Below are 22092 nucleotides of genomic sequence, written 5' to 3'. Positions count from 1 at the left end.
GGCGGTCGCCCAGGGGATGTTCCTGGTTCCCTTCCAACTGGCAGTGGGCGAGTGGGAGCTGCGTCAGGATCAGGTGGATCAACTCTTCCGACGATGGGGCAAACCCCAAATCGACCTGTTCGCAACAGCGACGAACTCGAAGTGCCAGAGGTTCGCCAGCAGGTTTCCCCAGCCGAGAAGCATGGGCGATGCCTTCTCGTTCCCCTGGGACGGCCTATACCTGTATGCGTTCCCTCCGTTGCCGTTGCTGCTTCAACTCATCAACCAGCTCAAGAGGTCCCGGTGCAGGATGATCCTCGTCGCACCGGCGTGGCCGAGGCAGATCTGGTTCCCGGACCTTCTGGACTTGTCAACGTCCCCATCCATCAAGCTGTCGGCGGACGCAGATCTTCTCTCCAGAGAAAAAGGCGCCATATTCCACCACGATCCGGCATCGCTGAACCTGCGGGCTTGGCTCCTGCAGCGCTAGAGTTTGGAGGGTATGATATACCGGCCGACTGCAGAGAGGTTCTTGCAAAGGCCAGGGCGTCCTCGACTCTCAAATGCTACGGTCACAAGTGAAAGAGGTTCTCTAGCTGGTGCCGAGCACAGAAGATCAACCCCCTACGGATTACGGCCCCTCAGGTGCTGCCGTACCTGCTATCGCTGGCAAAGGCTGGGCTAGCCCATGCCTCCATTAAGATTCATCTGGCGGCTAACTCTATGATATACTAGAACCACAGGACGGACGTCCCTGTGGTCCCATCGACTGGTGAAAGAGTTTATGAAAGGACTGTTACGGTCGTTCCCACCGGTGAAGGCCCCGGCGTGGGAACTTAACGTGGTGCTGACTAGGCTCATGGGGCCCCCATTCGAGCCGATGCACTCCGCACCGATGAAGTTTGTGTCGTGGAAGACTGCATTCCTGGTGGCCATTACCCCCGTACGACGAGTGGGAGAGATCCAGGCCCTATCCTGCAAAGCACCGTACTTGACTTTCCATGCCTCGAGGGTGGTGCTTAGGACGCACCCCTCCTTTGTGCCCAAGGTGCCGTCGGACTTCCATCTTAACGAGCCCCTGGTGTTACCCGTTTTCTTCCCGTCTCCTTCGTCGCCGGCCGAGAGGACTTTGCACTCGCTGGATGTGGCTAGAGCGCTGAAGTTCTAAGTGGACCGCACGAGGAGTTTTCGGAGGACATCACAGCTGTTGGTGAACTTTGGACATGTGAATCAAGTGAAGGCTCTCTCGAAGTCTTCTATTTCCAGATGGCTCTCCGGCTGCATCATGCACTGCCACCGGTTGGCTAACCGACCGCTGCCAGGCCGTCCGAGAGCCCATTTGACCAGAGCGATCGCTGCTACTACGGCGTTCCTATCTGGTGTGCCCCTGCTGGACATCTGCAGGGCTGCTACGTGGAGGTCGACACACACCTTCACGAGATTCTACTGCGTCGATCGGGATTCCAGGGAGGAGTCCAGGGTCGGCCAAGCAGTGCTGCGCAACCTGTTCGCTTAAGGTGAGCCTGGTGACGAGGTAAGAGATGCTTAATGTTGAGTTGTTGTATTGCTTAATGTTGAGCCTTTGCCACCTCCCGTGGTTGTGCATGTGTGTACTGCTATGTATTCTTATATTCATGAGCATGTGAATCCATGCCAGACCCCATGCTGGAGAAGGAACAAGTTACTTACCTGTAACTGTTGTTCTCCAGCATGGGTCTGGCATGGATTCACATGTGAACCCTCCCGCCTACCCCTCTGCGGCTCTTCACTTGGTCATACTGCCACTTCACGTGCTACCAAATCTGAAGATGGCTGCCAGAGGCGGGGCTTAGGGAGATGGCAGTCATTGGCTGTGGTCAGTATGACGCAGAGATCAGTGATTGGTCACTACTACGAAAGACAGATCAGAAACGAAACTGATACTGATTTTTTCTTTACCGGGGATTCCCAGTCTGACGATGGGGAATATTCATGAGCATGTGAATCCATGTGAAGGCAAACATTATGCACTGTGGCTTTGCCAACACTTTTGTTTCTTAATTGATCTAAAACGGCTGTCGTGGGCAGAGACTTGGGGCCAATCCACTTCTACGCTACTGTAATACCAAACGCACAGCAAAGTTCTATGTATTTAAAAGAGCAGCATAACACACCTGGCTGTAAGGAATAATCAAGAGTGTGAATCTGCTTATGATATCAACACTTGAGAACTGCACTGAATAGTAATTTATTTTGGCCAAACAAAATCATTAAACCTAGAGTGTTGTCAGAGGTGGAATACAATAAAGCCATGGTTCTTCTGTCAATGCAATGGTAGGAATAGTTGTCCAGTTCTAACGTAGTTTACAGGCCACTAGTTGGGTTTTTATTTTTAAGAATCTTGTTTTTGATCAACATGTTAACAGAACCTTGCTCATTTTATGTCTAGAAAGTATTTGATAATGAGGGATAGTGACACATAATCAAGTGTGGGAGTAGGGGGCAGGGGTGGGAGAAGGGGGGAGCTTGCCGGCATACCTGTACTGTTTCACGGGGTAATTTCAATGCACTGAGCGGCCACCGTCCCCTTTGGCACATGCACTTTGCAGCTTCAAAAATAGTAAACCTACCTCTTGCTACTCTTCAACCCTACCCTCATACACACGTCCTCATAAACTCTACCACTCCATACAATTTAAAGACCTGGATTAGAAATGTGGATTAAAATCTTGGGTCCCAAATAACATGACCTTACTCTCCCTTGCCTAGCAGTTGTCCTGTTAAATACTGCACTCCCTTCTGTAAACTTATACAGTGATCTTTAACTGCATTTTGATAATTTTCCTCTATAGACGTGTATTATAAAGTTTTAGATGCTGCCATATGACGTATTTCCTCCCTTCTGTTTTTTTTTCTGTCCAGCCCAAATAGAAAACAGGAAGCACCCAAGACTCCGCCAACTCCGAAAATCACCACGTTCCCTCAGATCCCTGTCACATCAGACAGCGTTCGCAATAAATGCAGAGAAATGCTGGTTGCAGCACTTCAGATAGACAGTAAGTACGGCCTAAACTGGGTGGGATAAGCAACTCAGGTTTTTAGCAATCTGAGCTGGGTGTGGTATTCTGTACTGTTTTGAGATGAGATCTAGTGACCATTGTACAGTCTCTACATTTGCAGACAGGACAGTTGAACAAAAACATTTAGAGGGTGATTGGGCATATCAACAATTCTAAAAGAGATGATTGCACATTTTTAGAAAGGAGGATGAATGGTGGTTGTAGGAGGAGGCTGGACGGAGTTATTGGTTATCCCAGAAATGTGGCCACTTCATAAGCCTTGACACTGGAAGGTGAGCTACAGAAAGACTGTTGCAGGAGGGGCAGATATTTAGGGCACATTTACAAGAAATGTGTTAAGTTGGGTTGCTGGCCAAGCATGACACTGACACCAGTGTGGGAACAGGAAACCTCTTTAATGAGTTCAGGCTCCGGGTACAGGGTATAGGAATACATTTAGGCCACTTCAGGTAAGTTACATGGATAGGCATCCATCAGCATCCTCTCTGTCAACCCATTTTCTCAAATGAACATTCACAGAACCATTCAGAACATAACGTTCTCACTTACAACATTCCATGCGTACATGGCAGGGTACAGAGAAAGACGAGACGCAGCAAGATTCTTCCATGTTTGTGAATCTGCCCAAGCAAAATCTTCCTGCAGGTGGCATATTCTATTTGTTAATCGGAATTTGCGTGGAATAATGACAGGGGTGTCTACATTCTGCTCTGCTACTTTTCAGACACCATGGTCAACCCGTGTCGCAAGCCAAGCATAGGCAAAAGTGCATCTGCAACCTGGGGTCGTAATAGTCCACTGCTGCATTGATTGGCCCAAAATATAAACGCTTATGCTTTCTATGAGTTTACTTTTAGTTTTTGACGATGTGGGTTTATATTTCCACCTACCAGACGTCCATCTAAATAATCCATTTGCAAATCCATCCACTGGCTAAACGTGGGTCGAGGGCTGACCCAGACCCTCACCCATGTGGGATCAGTGCGCTAATGTGTATTAATGAAGTAGAAAAGCACCTGCAGCAGGAGTATGATTACACATGGAGGGGCTGGCTGTGGGTCATATTCGCCTTGAGCTAGCCATTTCTTCACTTTGCAAGTTCTTTTTGTGAATCTGGGGCCTGTAATGAGATTTACAGGTGCAAAAGGACGCATTTCTACACCTGCACATCTTTGAAAATTGTCTCTTTAGTCTTTTTTTTAAATTTTGTTGATCTTTTTATTTAGGTGGAATGGCATAGTTCCTTATTCTGTATTTCTTTGAGTGGCTGAGAATATCAGATTTTGCAGAGTATTGTAGCCCAATATGAATGGCGTTGGTGCAGCATCCAATTTGTGGGAGGTAAGTAAAGCATCCCTTACTTTCTGTGACTAAGTCTTGTAAATTTAGTACAGAAGAAACGTAACATCAGAAGAGTTTACAATAGGATGAAGTAAACCGCCCATTTGAAGCAGTAACTGGATAAGAACCATGACTTACACTAAATGCAGACTAAATTGGATCTCATTGTCCCTCTCATCAACCAGTGCTATGTTCAGAGGAGTCTGATTTAGGCTATTCTTTAAAAGTGCTGTTCTTAAATATCAAATTGTTCCACGCCTCCCAGAATGAATGAAAACAAACGTCGATTGATGTGGCTGATGAAAAGCAGTTGTACGCCTCCATTATCCCAGGATCTCATCCACCATCAAATTACTTACTGGTCAAGGCTTTGGTGTTCGCACAGAACACCTACCAATTCTTTTAATTTTTCTTGCCACTGACGCCTCTCCTCTTTTCTGCAGACATAAGGGGTTGAAGTACCATTAAACATACTGTTCTGCAAGCTTGTTTGGTAGAAAACGCGAGGCCCTGATCACAACAGTGTTTCAAAATAAAAACCTGTGGTGGTCAAATGAGGTCTACAAATTCTGAATTTCAATGCTCGGTAAACAGAAAAAAGGCTTTGTTTTGAAAATTATTTTTGTCAATTATTCGACATCTTTGGCTACCTGCAAGTGCTAGAGAAATGTTGTACGCAGATAAATGATACCTGAACCTACACAGTAATTTATGTACACATAGTATGATCTCAAAATAAGAAGACACAAATCACATGATATTGTGCTAATGAATACAGTACAAAGGAAATCAGATAAAACAACTTCTACTGTCCGACATGTCACTAATTTGTAAAATCTTGCTATTCAGAAAAAAGGATTTACCATTTATTTTTAGTGCAGAATAATAACCCAAAATATTTCAAGCCCCTGGTTGGTGCTGTTCCTTCTTCAGGGGGAACGGAAGGTGGCTTTGATTATGACCCTAATTTGAGGGGTTAGAGAGAATGCACGTATGGAATAATGTATCTCTCAGTACATCCACAGCAGTTGGGCTCTGGATTTGAGGTGGATTTGAGGTGGATGATCATTGGGTGATGGCGCAAGTCAGCGCACTCGGAAAGACGGTGTCATCAATGGATATGTAGTGTAGAAAGGTTGACCTTCTAGAGGCTCCCAAAAAGATGTGTCGGGCCTTTCAGTGGGCATGTGAAATTGGCTAGTAAAAGGGCAATGGCCAGAACTAAGTTCCATAGTGCAGAATGTCATCACAGTACTTGATAAACATTCTGCGCTTTTATGGTTACAGTTGCTGTTACCAATGCCCCTGTGATAATTTGGCGTTCAGAGAGTCCTGTATGTATAGGGCATTTAAGGAAATTGTAGCTCACATCTACTCTGTGATGTTGGTATTATGCAGGCCTTGCAAAGCACCCAGTTCGTCATTTCATAGCAATGGGGCCTACACCGAAGAGCACAGGAGATTTGGCTTGTGTTTAAGGAGTGCCACTGATGGACGAGTATATCTGATTGTAAGTTTAACCTGCTAATTGTTTTCATACTGTCTGGAACACCATTGGCATGGAGGAATTGGAGGTTTCTATCAGATCAGTAAACTCTGTTGTGACAGATGCACCAAGCGAGACATGTTCCCTGAGGTAACATCTCCCTATATGGCCAGGGGACTGCAGCCGCCAGGGGTGGACTGCGAACCAAAAGAGGCCCTGGAAATATGCTCAAAGTGGCCCCATATTACACATTTTCTGGAAGTCCAACCATTTTCCTATGAGAACATTTGGAAATAAAACACAAAGGGCACAGGGTGCAGAGGCCTACTCGGAAATCTCCAGAGTTCGCTATAGGCCAGTCCACCCCTGGCAGCTGCTACCTGATCCTGACCCTGGGGGCGGCTATATGAGGGAGGACCTCCTGGGGGGGTGGCGACCCTCAGGGAGAAGGGAGGGCGCCATTGGGAAAAGTCACAAACACCCATTTCTCCTTGTGGATGTTCCCTCCATTCCTCAGGCCTTAAGGATGTATTGCACCACTCATCCATGTACTGAGTCCAGTGTTAATATTTCCCGATATGATAACCAGAGAAATGCATTCATTACTGAGAAGAGGAAGAAGCAGGGAACAATAATTACTCAAAGCATCCCATACCAGCTTCCTCAACAACACATAGAAACATCCATCAACTACTGAGTCGAGGAAGAGACAAAGAACAGTAAAGATCACTAAGACTGAGAAGCCTACGCTGCGCTCTAGTTTTTGGAAGATCTTTAACCAGACAGGGAAGTTTAAAACCCACACAGCCGGCAGCAATGAGAGAGCTTGCAATGCTGAGCTGCGCAATTACCTGCACGAGCACTGGCTGGAACATTAGGACGCTGCGGGAAACGCTACCGAAATTATTTTGCCCAGCAGGAGATGGTACCGAAGTGCAGAGGTTGTGTTGCCAGAGAGGGAAAGGCAGCTGAAGCTAAAGACCTGCACGGCAAAGGCACAGCGGATTACATGCCGCACGCTAAGCCCACAACCTGAAGAAAACCGAAGCAGAGAGGCGCGATAGGCACTTGGAGCACCCAGTAAGCCCAGGGCAGCGCAGAGGGTTGCTGAAAAGTGTGTGCTGCTTCCGTAAGCAAAGCATGTGAAGAAGCTAATAAATCTCAAAGCTATACCACAAGTGAAGTATGGGAAGAAATAAAAGACCCATTTGCTATTCCATGAACGGTTCGTTAAACCTGCATCTTAAAGGGACAGAGGGAAAACAGAGCAAAGGTGAATGAACTTGAGAGAGGGGCAAAAGCCCAATATATGAAAGGGAGAACCATACAAGGAAAAATACACCAGCAATTGGCTGGTATTGTTTCATGGGTAAAAGAGAATTGCAATTAAAGTTGATATGGAAGTCCTGGTAGGAGAGTATACCAGGTGAAGAGAAGTGGTATAAATGACAAGAGAATCCTTAGGAAGTCACATGCCCTGGGATCTTGAACTATTCTTTGTTTTTGAGCTTATCTGGCAAAGGGAACAAATCCCCCAAGAACTGTGTGCGTGCCAATGGGAAGAAGCCATCTTCTTGGGCTACAGGTAACTTGCATATTGGTAACAGATATCTGGGGAAGGGAGCCAGTCCCCGGAACTGAGAACATTTACCACTTAGAACGTTTTGGAGTCATACTTTCTTGTTGAATTGGCACATTGTTGCACCTTAGAGTTAATTTGTAGAGTGTGAGGTCCAGACTAGGATTTCAGACGCTGAACGTATTTTACTTTGGACATCTTGAAAACTGACAGACCCCTTCAGTTTTGGTTGATGTAGGGCAATACTTGCTAGGATAGGAATAGGAAGGCATTGCCCCACCCCATATGATTTGAAATAAGTCTTTAGCCAAAATGGAGTCCTCTGTGTCCGCGTCTCATTCCTGGCTCTTCGCAGAAGCCGGCAGTGTTTTAGGGGAGACCACCGTAGATCTAAAGACTGAGGTAGTCCAGTTGCCTGAGCCGCTCCAAACTCCAGGATTCTGACTCCTGATCCAGGAGCATATCCTCTCCTAGGAACCCTGTAGAAGGGAAACCCAGACTCCTGCCAGCCCGTCTTCTAATCCAGAAATCCAATGTCTCCAGTCTTAAAGACTAAAATGCCATTTAATACAGCAATCTCACAGGCAGTGACTTGAAGAAAAAGCAGAGACCCATACCAGGGAGTAGTAAGAGGATCCATACTCCAATGGAAGTCACACATCCAAAGAAAGATGACCAGAGGTATTGGCTCATGTATGGCCCCATCTGGAGTTCCCTGACACGGCTTCTGATGTGGTGGAGGGAAAGGACGGTCTAGCAGATTCAAAGCAATGTCTGGCAAAATGGTCCTAGTATTAGTTAACATTCAGAAACCAATTTACAGAGAGGCAGAACCCTGAAGCAGTGGTTATTCCTAAGATCTTGTTTAAGCACCATTCATTTATAGTGTTAATACAACTTTATTTGAAAACATGCAAATGGATTCAATAACCCCGAATTTATGGAGAGCAGCCAAATCTTTAGGAGCTGCTATTAGGCAACCTCAGCCTTTTCGTGCGCAAGGACAATCATGGAGGGGACGATCCTTTCGTTATTATACCTCATACGGGAAGACGAGGGGAATGGCCAGTCAAAGGGGCCAAAGAAAAGCCACTCGTGGTGGACTAGGAAAACTTGCTAATTCAGCTCCAGCTCCAGCCTCTTTGCCATCAGCGGCTGCAACATCCGCCACAAAACCACTTTGAGGACTTGCACCACAAACCACCTGTAGGAGGCAGGCTGTCGCAGCATCTGCAAGAATGGCGAGCCATTACTTCAGATGTTTGGGCTCTAGCAATAATAGCCGAAGGCTATTGCCTTCCTTTTCTAAAGCAACCTCAAAGCAATCCACCAGGGAGACACCCGTTGAAGTTTTGAAATCCGCACCTACAGCAGGAAGTTCTAACCCTGCTGGAGAAAGGTGCCATAGAACCAGTACCGGCAGCGGAGAGCAACAGGGGTTGGTACTCCCCGTATTTTTTGATCCCCAAAAAGGACGGAGGACTGAGACCCATCTTGGACTTAAGAAGCTTGAACAAGTTCCTCAGGAAGGACAAGTTCAAAATGGTTACTCTTTCTCAGATCCTTCAGGCCCTTCAACTCCAGGACTGGTTGGTATCATTGGACCTCCAGGATGCTTATTTTCATGTGCCGATTTATCTCAAGCACAGAAAATACCTGAGGTTCGTTGTTGGCGACTCACACTATCCGTTTCGAGTCCTGCCATTCGGGTTGACCTCCGCCCCGAGGGTCTTCACCAAGTTAATGGTAGTGGTGGCAGCGCACCTCAGGAGAGGGGGATTCATCTCGACCCTTACCTGGACGACTGGCTGATCAGAGCGCGCTCTGCCGAGCAAGCTTTGGATCATCTGAAAGTCGCCTGCATCTTCCTCCACAAACTCGGCTTCTCCCTCAACTTGAAGTCTCAAATGACACCTTCCCAACAGCTTCAATACATAGGAGCTGTATTAGACACATCCTTGGGAAAGAGCTCGCCTCCCAAGACGAGGGCTCAAGACATTCTTCAGATGGTTTCAAAATTCCAAAATGCCCAAAATCTCCAGGCTTACGACTTTCTACGGTTGCTCGGCCTCATGGCATCCTGCAATTTTTCTGGTGCCAGAGGCACGCTTGAGGATCAGATCCCTTCAATGGGCCCTAAAGACTCAGTGGTCCCAGTTCTCGGGTCAAATGACGGATGATCTTCAGATTCCGAACAAGGTCAGACAAGACCTTCTATGGTGGACCTGTGCAGAGAACATCTTAAAGGGAGAACCCTTTTGGCAAACATGGCCGGAGGTCACAGTAGTGGCTGACGTCTCACTCCTGGGGTGTGGAGCACATGCCAACGATTTGACAATAAACGGTCGCTGGTCTCCATCGGAGTCCAAACTACATATCAACCTTTTGGAGTCGAGGGCAATCAGACTAGCGCTGAAGGCCTTCCTGCCATCTGTCAGGGGAAAGAATGTCCTGATAATGACGGACAACACAGTGGCCATGCACTACCTAAACAAAATAGGTGGTGTGGGGTCACTACCCCTGTGCAGAGAGGCAATGCAGCTCTGTTATTGGGCAATTCAAGAGGGAATCTCTAACGGCAATTCATCTAGCCGGGGAAGAGAATATGACGGCAGATGCTCTGAGCAGGCAGAGCACGGTGTCCCACGAATGGGAAATGGCTCAGGAATTCATTCAAGAGATCTTTGCCCTTTGGGGAACCCTCTCAGGTAGACCTATTTGCAACCAGTACCAACCGAAAATGCGAAAGGTATTGCTCAAGGGAATTTCCCCCGAGAGGAGCCCTGGGGTACGTGTTCGGGGTGGAGTGGAATTTCCCACTATTGTACGCGTTCCCTCCGATTCCCGTCATTCCTCAGGTCATCAGGAGGCCGAGACGCTTCGGGAACCGCATGATCATAATTGGGCCAGGAGAACGTGGTATCCGGACCTTCTAGATATGTCCATCTGTCCTCCAGTACGTCTTCCTCAGAGAGAGAACCTTCTCTCTCAAATGGAAGGTCAGGTTCTCCACCCAGAGGTCAGAACACTCAACCTTCATGCTTGGTATCTGAAAGGCTGAGATACAGGGATTGGAACCTTCCAGATGATGTTATGGAGGTGTTGCTTTCGGCAAGCAGGCCAGCAACAAAGTCTCTATACCGTTGCCCTTGGAAAAAGTTTTGCAACTGGTGGAGGGAAAAGAATGTCGATCCTTTTCTATGTTCTATTCTGGAAGTACTATCTTTCCTTCTGACCCTAGCACATAGAGGTCTGAATATCGGAACAATAAAAGGTTACCTTGCGGCGCTTTCCATCTTCAAGTGCTCATCGGAAGAATGCTTCTACTTCAAAATTCCTTTGATAACACAATTCATAAAATGTCTCACTAATGTGTTTCCTCCTCACCCATTTCGAGTACCGATTTGGGATCTAAATTTGGTATTAAAATTCTTAGTGTGCCCCTTTTGAGCCTATGCACACGTGTTCATTAGGATTATTAACATGGAAAACAGCATTTTTAGTTGCTCTAACATCAGCAAGAAGAGTGAGCGAATTGCAGGCACTATCTTCTGGGCCACCCTATACTGTGTTCCATAAGGACAGGGTTGTGTTGAGGGTTAAACCATCATTTTTACCGAATGTAATATCCGATTTTCATTTAAATCAGAAAATTGTTTTGCCCTCATTCTATCCTCCACCTCATCCTTCTAAGGAGGAAGAAAGTCTACACAGACTGGACCCAAAAAGAGCTTTAAGCTTTTACATCTCTAGGCTTTCTAGACTTAGAGTGGACAACCAGTTGTTTATAGGCTACACTGGAAGAAAGCTGGGTTAATCAGTTACGATTTCCCGCTGGATCGTGCTTTGCATTTCAGAATGCTACAGACTAGCACAAAAAGACCCACCTGAAGGGTTAAGAGTTCATTCCACCAGAGGCATCTCCTCTTCCACAGCCCTTCAAAGAGGAGTCTCTATTAGGTCCATTTGCAGAGCAGCAACTTGGTCTTCGCTTCACACCTTCTCAAAATTCTATAACCTGGATGCTTCCCAGTCTAGGGAGATAACTTTTGGAAAAGCAGTGCTTTACTCTGCCATCTAAGGGCAGTTAAAAAAAAAAAAAATAAATCTGACCTCTTCTCCAGAGGAACTATGTAAAATACTGCTTTGGGAGCCTACCTAAGATGAGGAATACGTTGGACACAATCCACTCAAAGAAAAAGTTACTTCTTACCTGGTAACGTTCTTTCGATTGGATGTTCCTCCAACGTATTCCTCATCGCCCTCCCAACCTACCCCTCTGTAGATTTTTTCCAGGTTATTGCCATCTCAAATCTCGCAAGGCTGATTCCTGTCTGCCGGCACAATCTACACAGTACAAGATCAGATACAAAAGAGGGGAAAAACAGAACTGAGGCCAACGGGCGCCGCGTGTGCTACTTAAACACCCGATGACGTCGCCCTCAACGGAGGCCCTTGAGGCACTATCGACTCGACGACATTGGCGCCCTCTGCCGAAAAGATTTCCGAACAGCAGCAAAGCTGGATGGAATACATCTAAGATGAGGAATACATTGTAGGAACATCCAATGGAAAGAACGTTACCAGGTAAGAAGTAACTTGTTCTTCTGATGATCGAATGGAGGTAGGCTAGATTCCATCTGGAGGTAGCCTGAGACATTTAATTTGAATATGGAGGTGCTTGAACGAGGCCAAATGGTCCTCCAACATTGTGGAACAAAGATTAAATTCCATATTCGGGAGTGAACAGCACTTGCATGCTGGGACAATAGAAGGCGGCTTTGAACTTTCCTCAAGGGAATCTGGTGATGATGCGAATGGTCTATACAGTAACCATGCCTTAAATCGGCAAGGTGGGACACTTGTAGAATCCCTCCCAGCCCTATCCAACAGTCTGATTGGGTAGAATAAGAGGTGTATTTCATCTATATACAGCCAGCAAATCCACAATGTCAGGATGGACATGCTAAGCCACAACTCGGTTGACACAAATGACAACAAAATGGTGGATGGCTATTGCACTGGGCATCTGGCTCCCTTCGCATGGGGTACAGATGCTCCTAGGATTCCTTGACCAGAGAGTCTGTTATCCTCATTCCATGCATTTTCTTCAGAGAGCAGTCTGATCTGATCCTGGTGTCACTGTGATGGACCTGGATAAATTGGTTCCGGTGAATCTAGCACATCCTGGTGGTAGTTGTTGGATCTGGGTTCAGCCCCTCTAGGATTCCCCATGTTGCCATATCTGACTTTCACCTGGTTAAATCTGCCAGCTTGGATGTTGGGGGAAAACGAGGTTCATGTATTGCGGCTGCCTCACAGAGCAGCTGTGAGTTTAAGGAAATGCAGGCAGAACTCCGCCAGGAATTGGTATTTAGACCATTGGGCGTTCTTCAATCAGTGGTGTTTTGCAAAGAGGTGCTGTACTGTTGACTGGGTCCCCTTTTTATTTGTACTGAATGGATTTCATGAAGTGTTGGCTACCTCCACAGTTAAGGGTCTGCCATTAAGGCTTTTTGACTTGGATGTGGAGGTTTCTCTGTGTTGAATCCTTTGATAATCTATGTTTAAGTTTGTCTGTTTAATCGTCCATGTAAAATGTGCCTCCCTATGTGAGCCGTCCTCTGGTGTTGAAATTTTTTCAAATCTCTGACTTTCAAAAGGTATACTATTAGTTTGTTGTCCTGTGTTGTTCGTGGGTAAAGTGTTGTTCGTGGTAGCTGTTGCTTCTCTAAAAAGCCTGAGGGATGTTGGGTCACTAGCATACCTGCCTCCTTACTTTACGGTGAAGCCAGATCAGTTGGTCATGAACACTGATCTTGCTTTCTTCCTTAAGGTCGGAGCATTTTTTCATTTGGATCAAGAAGTGATTTCGACAGTCCTATGCCCCATTCCCTTTACTGATGGGGGGGAAAAGGTTTTGCATACATTTATTGTGAAGCGCTTTGTTGGTGCTTGGAAAGAAGAAATGAACATAAAATCTGTAATCATGTGTTTATGGCTGTTCAGCACTCACCTTTTTTGCCTGAATGGTCGGCTTTTTTGGGCAGAGGTTGTAGGGCTTCTTTAGTTGATGTCTGGCCACCAAATTGGGACCTTCCTTGCACTTTCATTCTGCTTTATCAGGTATAGTTCTGGAGCCAGGAGTTATGTAATCCTAGATTACAAACAGTAGTGCCAATTACACTGGATGTCCTCCCCTGTCTCTGTACTTCCATCCCTGTTACTAGGGTGTCATGTATTATCCCTTATTAGGTAAGGAAAGAGGTTTTATGGTGTCTCTGTGCCTTCTACCTGTAGGTAATGGAAGGAGACAGATGATGGTAGGGAATTCTTTGCTTACTGCAAGGCCTCAACTGGTAAGGTGTGTCGAGTTCCAATGTTATCGGGATTACCATACTTATTCTAGGCACTTGCGAATCAGGCTGTGGCAAGTCCGAGAAGGGGAGACTAGTGGACATTGTTGAACAAGTTACTTTAGCCGCCAACTTAAAGAAAACTTACTCTAGGCCCAATTCTTATGAGAAGTTCCCTAAGCTAAGGGTGCTTGTCAGAACGTTTTACAAATATAAACTGTCAACAGCTATGCTGACTTGTCTCCTACCACTAAGAATGAATGAATGAATGAAAGAAAGTAAGTCTTGGCTTAGTCTAAGGGTTGCTCTCCCTTGAAAGATTAATCGTGGCTGTTTTTCTGACCCCTGGCCCCAATGGTCTTATAGTCTGAGTTCCAGCCTCCAACAAAGGTCCAGATTTAAAAAGATATGTCTGTTGACTTTGGATAACACAATGGGCATCATAATAAGTGGGCCGGTCTGGTAAAAAAGTGCCGGTATCAACGGATACCGGCACTTATACCGGACCGGCTAACTAGGTGCGAGGCGGACCACAAGCGGCAGAAGCATTGGTAAAAATGTATATGCAAACAGTGAATTTGGCACTGCAAAGTACTGGACTAACCCTGTTACCTGTGCCGGTGTTAACAGCAACACCGGCACAACCCGAGGCAGTCCCTTTTTTACCAGCAAAGAAATGCCGGTAACACAGGCAAATGCTAGGCCGAAACCTTCACCAGGTGGTAAACGGCAGAAAGTTGTGGGAATTTAGGCCAACCCAGCATGGAGGAGCTGAAAAAGGCCACACCTTCAACAAACACACTTCCAAACACCACCATGCTTCCACTGACTACAGTCCACATTGACATGCAGCTGCTCCAGGCCAGCATAGCACTGGAGAGGTTGGAAGATGAACAGAGGGCCTAAGAAGCAGTGAACAGGGGAATGCGAGGAGGAGGCGGCGCCATGCAAGGCGTGCACCCATACCCACACCATGGACCCTCACTGACATGCAAATTCTAACCCTGTACCACCTTGACAGGGAGAGCATAGCATATGTCCTCAGCATGATCCAGAAAGATATTGTTAGCAGGATTGGCATTCATACCGCCACTGGTAAAGCTGGTGTTGGTCCTGCACTTTCTTGGAACGGGCACATTCCATCACACCGTAAGCCAGCTGCGTGGCCTATCAAAGCCTACATTCTCAAAACTGATGGTCGAGGGGCTGGGTGCACTCCTGGTGCATATGGGACAGCACATTGCACTCCCAACACCCACGGCTCAGGTCAACGCAGCCAAGGCAAGATTCTGTGTCATAATGTGGTAGCTGCCCTGGATTGCACGCACGTCGAGCTGGTGGCACACCAGGCCGTGGATGAAGTCTACAGGAACCGGAAGCAGTACCATTCACTCAATGTCCAGACTACCTGTGATGTCGACCTCAAGATTACCCCCTGCTGTGCCTGGTTCCCTGGCTCAATCCATGATGCCATGGTCCTGGGGACAGCGCGCTGCCAGTGTACATCGAGAGGCTCAGAGGCCAACGTACCTGGGCATTGGAGGAGTAAAAGTCCCAGCGCACTGAGCATTATGTATGGGGGGGTGTTGTACAATTTAAATGTATGTCTTGAAAAGGCCACGCCTCTGCCGCAGGCCACCATAATGGGACAGGACACACCAAGCAGCTGTGAATGGCAAAACCATGCAACCCAAACAGGCCAGACACACACAATGGACCACCGGTACCACAGTGCAAAATCCACATAATGCATGGCCTGCAAGGGGGTTTGCCTAGGTGTGTACAAAGTATGTGTCATGAGGACCCAAGGGCCATCGAGAAGGTGCAGAACAAGACATGCAACACCACACCCAAGCACCAATGTCACCATCCACAGTAAGCAGAAGCACACATCAGTCATTGACAAGTCAATTAATCTGCTGTATGGCAGGATGTATTTCAGCATGGCCTGCCAAGGCCCAGACACCCATTGTGCGTGCGGATGTACTGGGGTAAGGTACAGGCCCACGTTACACCAGCAGAAATCGGACACATGGGGTGAACAATGTTTCATTGAGTGCATCACACTGTCATACATGACATGTTGGCCAGATGAACTGCTGCAGAGGGACCCCTCAGTAGCAGTGGACACGGTATGTGTACAAGATTAGGCATGCCTGTAGGTCCCCCCTTGCCCTCTAGGTCGTACACTCCACATGCAAAGGACTAAATATATATATATATAGGCGTAGTGGGCTGACACATGTGACATGCCATGAAACACTGACTGTCGTGAAACTGCCGTAATGATACACCCATCCACAGTACCCAACGACATGCTCCGATGTCTATCCCCCTTGCAGGTGACTCTGGATATCCACAGCTTCCGAGGTTGATGACTCCTCCGAGTTCGCCAGATGCCACAGGAGGTGGCATACAATCGGGCCAACATCCGGACCAGGGTGGCAATTGAGCGTACATTTGGCCTGTTGAAGGCATGCTTCCGATGTGTCTAAGTTGGACGGGGGTTGCGCTAATGTACAGGCCGGACAAGGTGGGCAAGATTGTGCTTGCATGCACCATGTTGCACAACCTATGCATCCAACCAAATATACGCTTGCCACCAGAAGTGGACATGCCCCCCGGAAGATGACTTTATGCCTGCAGGTGGCACATGTGAAAACACTGCACAAGCTTGTTGAGAACTTCTTCTTCTGATGTTGACAACCACTATCCCTATCCATGCACCCTTCACTAGTTGCTGACAACCACTATCCCTATCCATGCACCCCTCACTAGTAATTGCACATAAAAGAAATGCACCCATTGACAAATGTTGTCCACTCATTGCTGCAAGTGATAGGTATTTATGTAAGTAAGTGCAAGTCGTACTGCACATGGAAGGAACATCCCACCCTACCCAATCGCCCACCCCAGCAGCACTCATCAATGGCCCACCCCACCCCACCACAACACAACTACACCCTAACTATGTCCATGCTTCAATTCCGTGCACACTTTGGGTTTGGGTCCTGTTCCTGCATCCTTGTGGTGAGGTGGTGCAGTGAACAACGCCTTGAGCGAGCCCTCAGTGCACGTATCTGAGGAGGAGGGCTACGATCCCTCGCACATATGTACTGCAGGGGCAACTACTACATGGCCTGGGTAAGTCCCTCTGCCAAGGCGGATGCAGCATATGTATGTTCACAGACCCTTTGGCTCAGGGAGTGTGCCATGCACCGGGAGCATCCCTGCATGCAGTTATGCATTGCCTGTATTTCAGAGTTGTTCTTCTGCCATGGCATGTATGTCCGCCTGCTGGTGCTCAATCTGCTCCATCTGTGAATGTATTGCCTGCAGGTTTCTCTCCACCAGTGGTGGTGGACAATGCTGACTTGTGGCTGGGCTGAAGACGGGTGTTGTCCCCCTCATATGCTTCGTCATACTCCGTCGTTGGCTGCTTGGTTATCACCATAGGACACATTGACCATGCCTAACTGTGCCATGGGACGGGGTGCTTGCCACAAAGGGGTGCTGGTGCGTGTTGGGGCAATGTCTGCAGGCATGTGTGTGGTGTCACCACCAGTGCTGGTCTGGGATTCCTCAATGGTGGCTGTTGGTGTGGGTGGCTGGGCAGTTGGAGGCATTGTTGGTGGTAGCTGGGCAGCTGCAGGTGTTGGTGGTGGTGGCTGGGCAGCCACAGGTTTTGGTGGTGGTGGCTGGGCAGCTGCTGGTACTACAGCCGGTGGCTGGGCTGGCCCTGCAGCACTGGCGTGCTGCTTGTTTTGGCTTACAGTTGGTTTGCCCTGTGCGCTGTGGGGGCTGTTGTGGTTGATGCATGCAAGGGTCCTGGCTCATCGATGTCCATGGAAAGGGTACCTGTGGGGAATTGGGCTAGGTTAACAATTTTCCACACTTGTCGGCGGTCATGCATTCAACACATCCCATGATGTGTGTCCCAGTGTTGTTGGTATGGTGTCTTTCACATGGTGGTTATTGCTCAGATGGGTGACCATGCAGAGGGGGGTTCATGCTGAGTGTGTACAATGTGCATTGTTTCAGGATGTCACGGACATTGACGGGTGTGCGCTGCCCGACATGGTATGTATTTGAACATTTTGCATGGACATTGCTCTACGCTTTGATGGTGATCTCGTGCAATTGGTGCAGGGAGGAGTTAATGCACATGTACATGCATTGTACGTACTGCCGTCTCTGTGGGTTCCTGCTCCAACCTCAGTGCCTCTGATGCCTTCGATTTCCTCCACGTGGAGAATGCTGCTGAGTCGCTCCTCCCATGGCATCATTCGTAGGTGATCAACAGTGCCTCCACCAGTGTCTGCTCATTCCCTCCTGTTCTTGGCAATTGCACTGCAGTCCTTGACTTTAAGGTCTTCTCACCTCTTATGACAGTCCTTCCTTGTGTGGGGGGCGGTTTCCATGGCAGTCACACTTGTCACCACCTCTCCTCAAATGGCAGTGTTCCGTTGTGTGCTAGTTTTCCACCGTGGTCCCAAATAGTTCCTCTGCATGATGCAGTACTGTGTCCACTAAGGCGGTCAGCTCTGCATCGGAGAACGTCTGTTTCCTTAGTCGGGAATTCTTTCCTGGGGTCCGCTGGTCCTTGAACATGGTTGAGGCTTACTTCTAGACCTTGATGGCTGAGAGAACAGGTGGAATGAGTTGTATTCTGTTTTTAATGATGGCCGCTGCAGGCCTTCTGTTTTATGCAGCATTTGTGTTTCCGTCACTGGTATCACCGGCACCACATATTTTTTTTTCTGTTTCCGGCATTTTCTTAGCAGATCGTTATTACTGACAATTTTCTGCCCGTATTGACGGCAATTTGATTTTCCAACTAATGCCGGAATTTCCTCTTCCTTGCAGGGTTGTGTGCACATGCATGCCCTGCTGGAAACGTTAACGGCATGCCGATATAGGTCGCCATTTAAGGGGAAAATTCGGAATGAGGCCCAATGTCTTGGTCAGACATTCCTAAAAGAATGCCAATTATCCCTCCTTTTGGTTTGTATTTTCCTGACTCCAGTTAACTGAGGGTTATAGGAAATGTTATTTCTCTGTTGCTTTGTTCTTGTGCAACTTGGTCGTAGATGCCAAGTTTTGGACTGTTAGGGAGAATTCTCCAGAATGGCTAATTTCCCTTACCTACTGAGCCCCTTAGCAGCTTTGCTGGATTTCTAGGATTTAGTTTTTTCACCTGGTAAGAGTGTGAGCTTTTTTTCCCACTCTTACATGTGTTTTGCTGTGTGTGTTTAACATTTTTGTGTTCATTGACTGTGGAGCTTCCTGCTCCATAGGCATCATCTTTTTACTGTTACACAGCACCTTCAGTGCAGTGGACACAGGGTTGTCTTTTTCAGACTTCCCACTTAAACTCCATTTTCTGGGACTGATAACGGTCTCCCAGAACATGTGAAGTTGCCATTGACTTTATTAGTCTTTTAAAAATCACAGACCCAGTACAAACTATCTTTCATAGAATTATGGAAGGGGTTAATAGTTATCCCTTTTGTCTGTTTCTCATGGAACATTGTTTTGTTCCCTTTTCATTAAGACTTGGCTGGTGGCAGTGGTAACTACCCTATTTTTACTACTGCCTTTTATTTTAAATAGCCTTGGTATTGTTTTAGGCTATCTTGGTAGCCTCGAACTTAAACCCGCTGGACCATATTTGAATTTATATGGTTCCGGTTGGGTTTATTCGCCATTTCTTTTTGTAAAAGTCTTTCTTGTGTTTTACTCTGCGTGCCAAAACCGGTTTGATTCCTTTGTTTGCTGTCCTTTCGCAGGCTTCTGCACAGAAGCTCTCCTTAGGTGTCTGAATGTCTGAGGGGGACAGGATGTAAGGGAGGGGTTTAGGACTCCCTGCACAGGTTCTCCTTGGAGACCCATGTCGCACTCTGGTATGATTGGCTGTGATGACTGTCCCGGCGGGACAGCCACCCTGCTGTGTGATTGACAGCCAGGCTGTTAATGGGGGGAAAACAGCATAAAAAGCAGGTCTCTGGGACTGTGGAAAGCAGAGTTGCCACTGGATCGAGAGAACCGAAGAAGCTGACAGAAGAGGACGTCTACCATGACTGAACCTCCCGGTGAAGCCCTGCTGTGGGTCCGAATCTCCAAACTTCGACGACAGGGAAGATCTGCAAGGAATCTTCTCCCCTTGAGCTGGTGGGGCCAACCAGTTTGCCAAACTGCAAGCCAGGCCTCCTTCCTCTGGCCGAATTTGCTGTGCCCAGCTACAGTGAACCGGATAGCCAGGATGACCGGACCCTGCTTGGGTTTTAAGGAGCGCACCTTTCATTCATTGCTTTGCTCTACTGCTGGTTTCTTCCCTGGGTAGTGCAGGACCCTCCAGTCTTCCTACTTTGTGTCAGTCCGACAGTCGCTTCAGGAACCATGAGCCTGCAGGACCTGCCAGGAACGTCCGTCTCAGGTACATCCTTCTCCATTTAAGGTACTGTTCAAATCCGGTCGTTCGTTCCGTCCGACCGCGGTAAAAGTGTTTGAAATCTTTTGCCAATCCGAGGGCTTGTCCTTCTCTATTCTTTAAAGTAACTTTTCGTTCGACCAACTTCATTCTGAACTCTTGGCAAAGACTTAACTGCGAACTACTCTGAACTGTGTGATCCTCTGCAAAGACTTTGGTCCACTGACTTTGGCCCAGACCTCCTGATTTGATTTCCTCACTGTAGTTACTTTTTCTAGATTGCCCTGCTTGCTTACTTGTTGGTGCTGCTCAACGTTTGTCTAACTTTGTCTTTCCCTCCCTTTTTAATTACTGGAGCGCCATTTTTCTCACACTTCATTTTGAGTTTAACTTGTCCAGAATCTATTGGGTGTGGTGTAGTGTATTAAGATTGTGATTTTTCAACTGCTTGATAATAGTGAAATGTTTAATAACTGATGTGTAAATAAATGTATATTCTTTTACTCAGAAACCCTCATTGTGTTTGTTTGAACCATAGTAATTGCTGTCTTTTGTGTAACTATTGGTACTGCTCACTTTACTCTTGAGATAAGCCTGGCTGCTCAGCCATCGCTACTACTTCACTGTGTAGTACAGGCTTGTACCAAAGGTGAATTTGTACTGTCACTTGTAGTCCTAATTGTGTGTGGTGTTCCCAAAGGGTACTGCATATGATTCTGCCTAACATGGACCTGTTCCAAAAAGCCTGTCTCACCTTTTTTCTGTTACCCCTCGCGGGGTTCTCAATATCTCATTCACTGGTGGGCTAGAGGCTCATTCTGCCGTAGGCAGTACGATTGGATCGTTTCACCCCTGTGTGGAGTGCTCCTTCTCTCAGCCCCAGTCGGGCTATGGACTCGTTCGGCCCGGCATCTCCTTGTGGTGGGACTCTGTACTGTCGTCCGCATCTATGGCTCCTGCAAATCCATGCCATCCTTCCCGCTTCAGGATGCGTGGTCAACCTTTTGGTTATTTCTCCCGTCTGGGACTTTGGTGCCTAAACGCCGAGCTACCCCTGTCGGCTTTGGGGGTACCTGCTTTTGTCAAAGCAGCAGTGTTGCTAGTGGAGCCCTGTTTTCTGCCCACCATGTCCATTTTGTGGTTCTACGATCTCCGCCCAAAGGACTGCCTCTGTCCTCTGCGTTGGCCAACATTCCACGTTATCCGGCCCAGTCGCTCCTTTTCATTTGACTTCCTCCTGGCTTTAACATCCTCCATGGAATAAAGATGAGGAGTCCATTGCAGCTCTTCAGCAGTTGAGAAAGCGTGTGGGTCAGTAACCAAGTGATCCACCTTAAAGGGGTTGTGTACATTTGTAACATTTTCAATTCTGATATACCCAATAAACATTGAAGTCTTGGTAGGGAAGGGAGGTGGTGTGGAGCCCTTCCTTGGGCATTTCCTCTCCCTAGACGGAAGGGCCCAACCCAGGTGGGATCCTGCTTGCCCTGACCCCTTTGGAAGGATGCTGTGTTGCGGGCTCAACTCCCTAGTCCCAAAGGTTGTTGCCCCCACCCTGTGGAGAAGGGACACATTCCCTGGATTTTTCAGATGGCTTAATATGACTAGCGAAGTGAACAATCCTCATTGGATAAGATGGTTTAAATTTTAGACTCTTTTGAATACATGGCAAACTGGGCAAGAGCATATGTCAGTGGAAGATACTATTCAGTCAATAAGGACAGGCAGATTGGTATATGATATGATATTTATAAAGCGCTTAATACCAAGAGGTTTCTAAGCGCGGACCCGGGGATCGAACATGTGGTGCTCTGTCGTTTTGTTTCCAAGGCGAGCAAGTTGCCCCTGAGCGATCCTCCCGA

General features: G+C 47.4%; 1 protein-coding gene across 2 annotated transcripts in view; it reads left to right on the top strand.

The window, feature by feature from the left end:
* TCEA2 (transcription elongation factor A2) overlaps positions 1-22092 on the top strand; it is a 991119-nt gene that overhangs the window by 671337 nt on the left and 297690 nt on the right. For both annotated transcript variants that reach the window (XM_069650839.1, XM_069650840.1), the window contains one exon: positions 2881-3014. In XM_069650839.1, coding sequence (XP_069506940.1) covers positions 2881-3014 — 134 coding nt within the window. The remainder of the gene's footprint in view (positions 1-2880; positions 3015-22092) is intronic.

Source organism: Ambystoma mexicanum, chromosome 3p (assembly GCF_040938575.1).
Source record: "Ambystoma mexicanum isolate Mex_15411 chromosome 3p, UKY_AmexF1_1, whole genome shotgun sequence".
NCBI classification, from domain to species: domain Eukaryota; kingdom Metazoa; phylum Chordata; class Amphibia; order Caudata; family Ambystomatidae; genus Ambystoma; species Ambystoma mexicanum.
The sequence above is the reverse complement of the archived record's forward strand: the minus strand, read 5'-3'. Positions and strand labels throughout refer to the sequence as shown.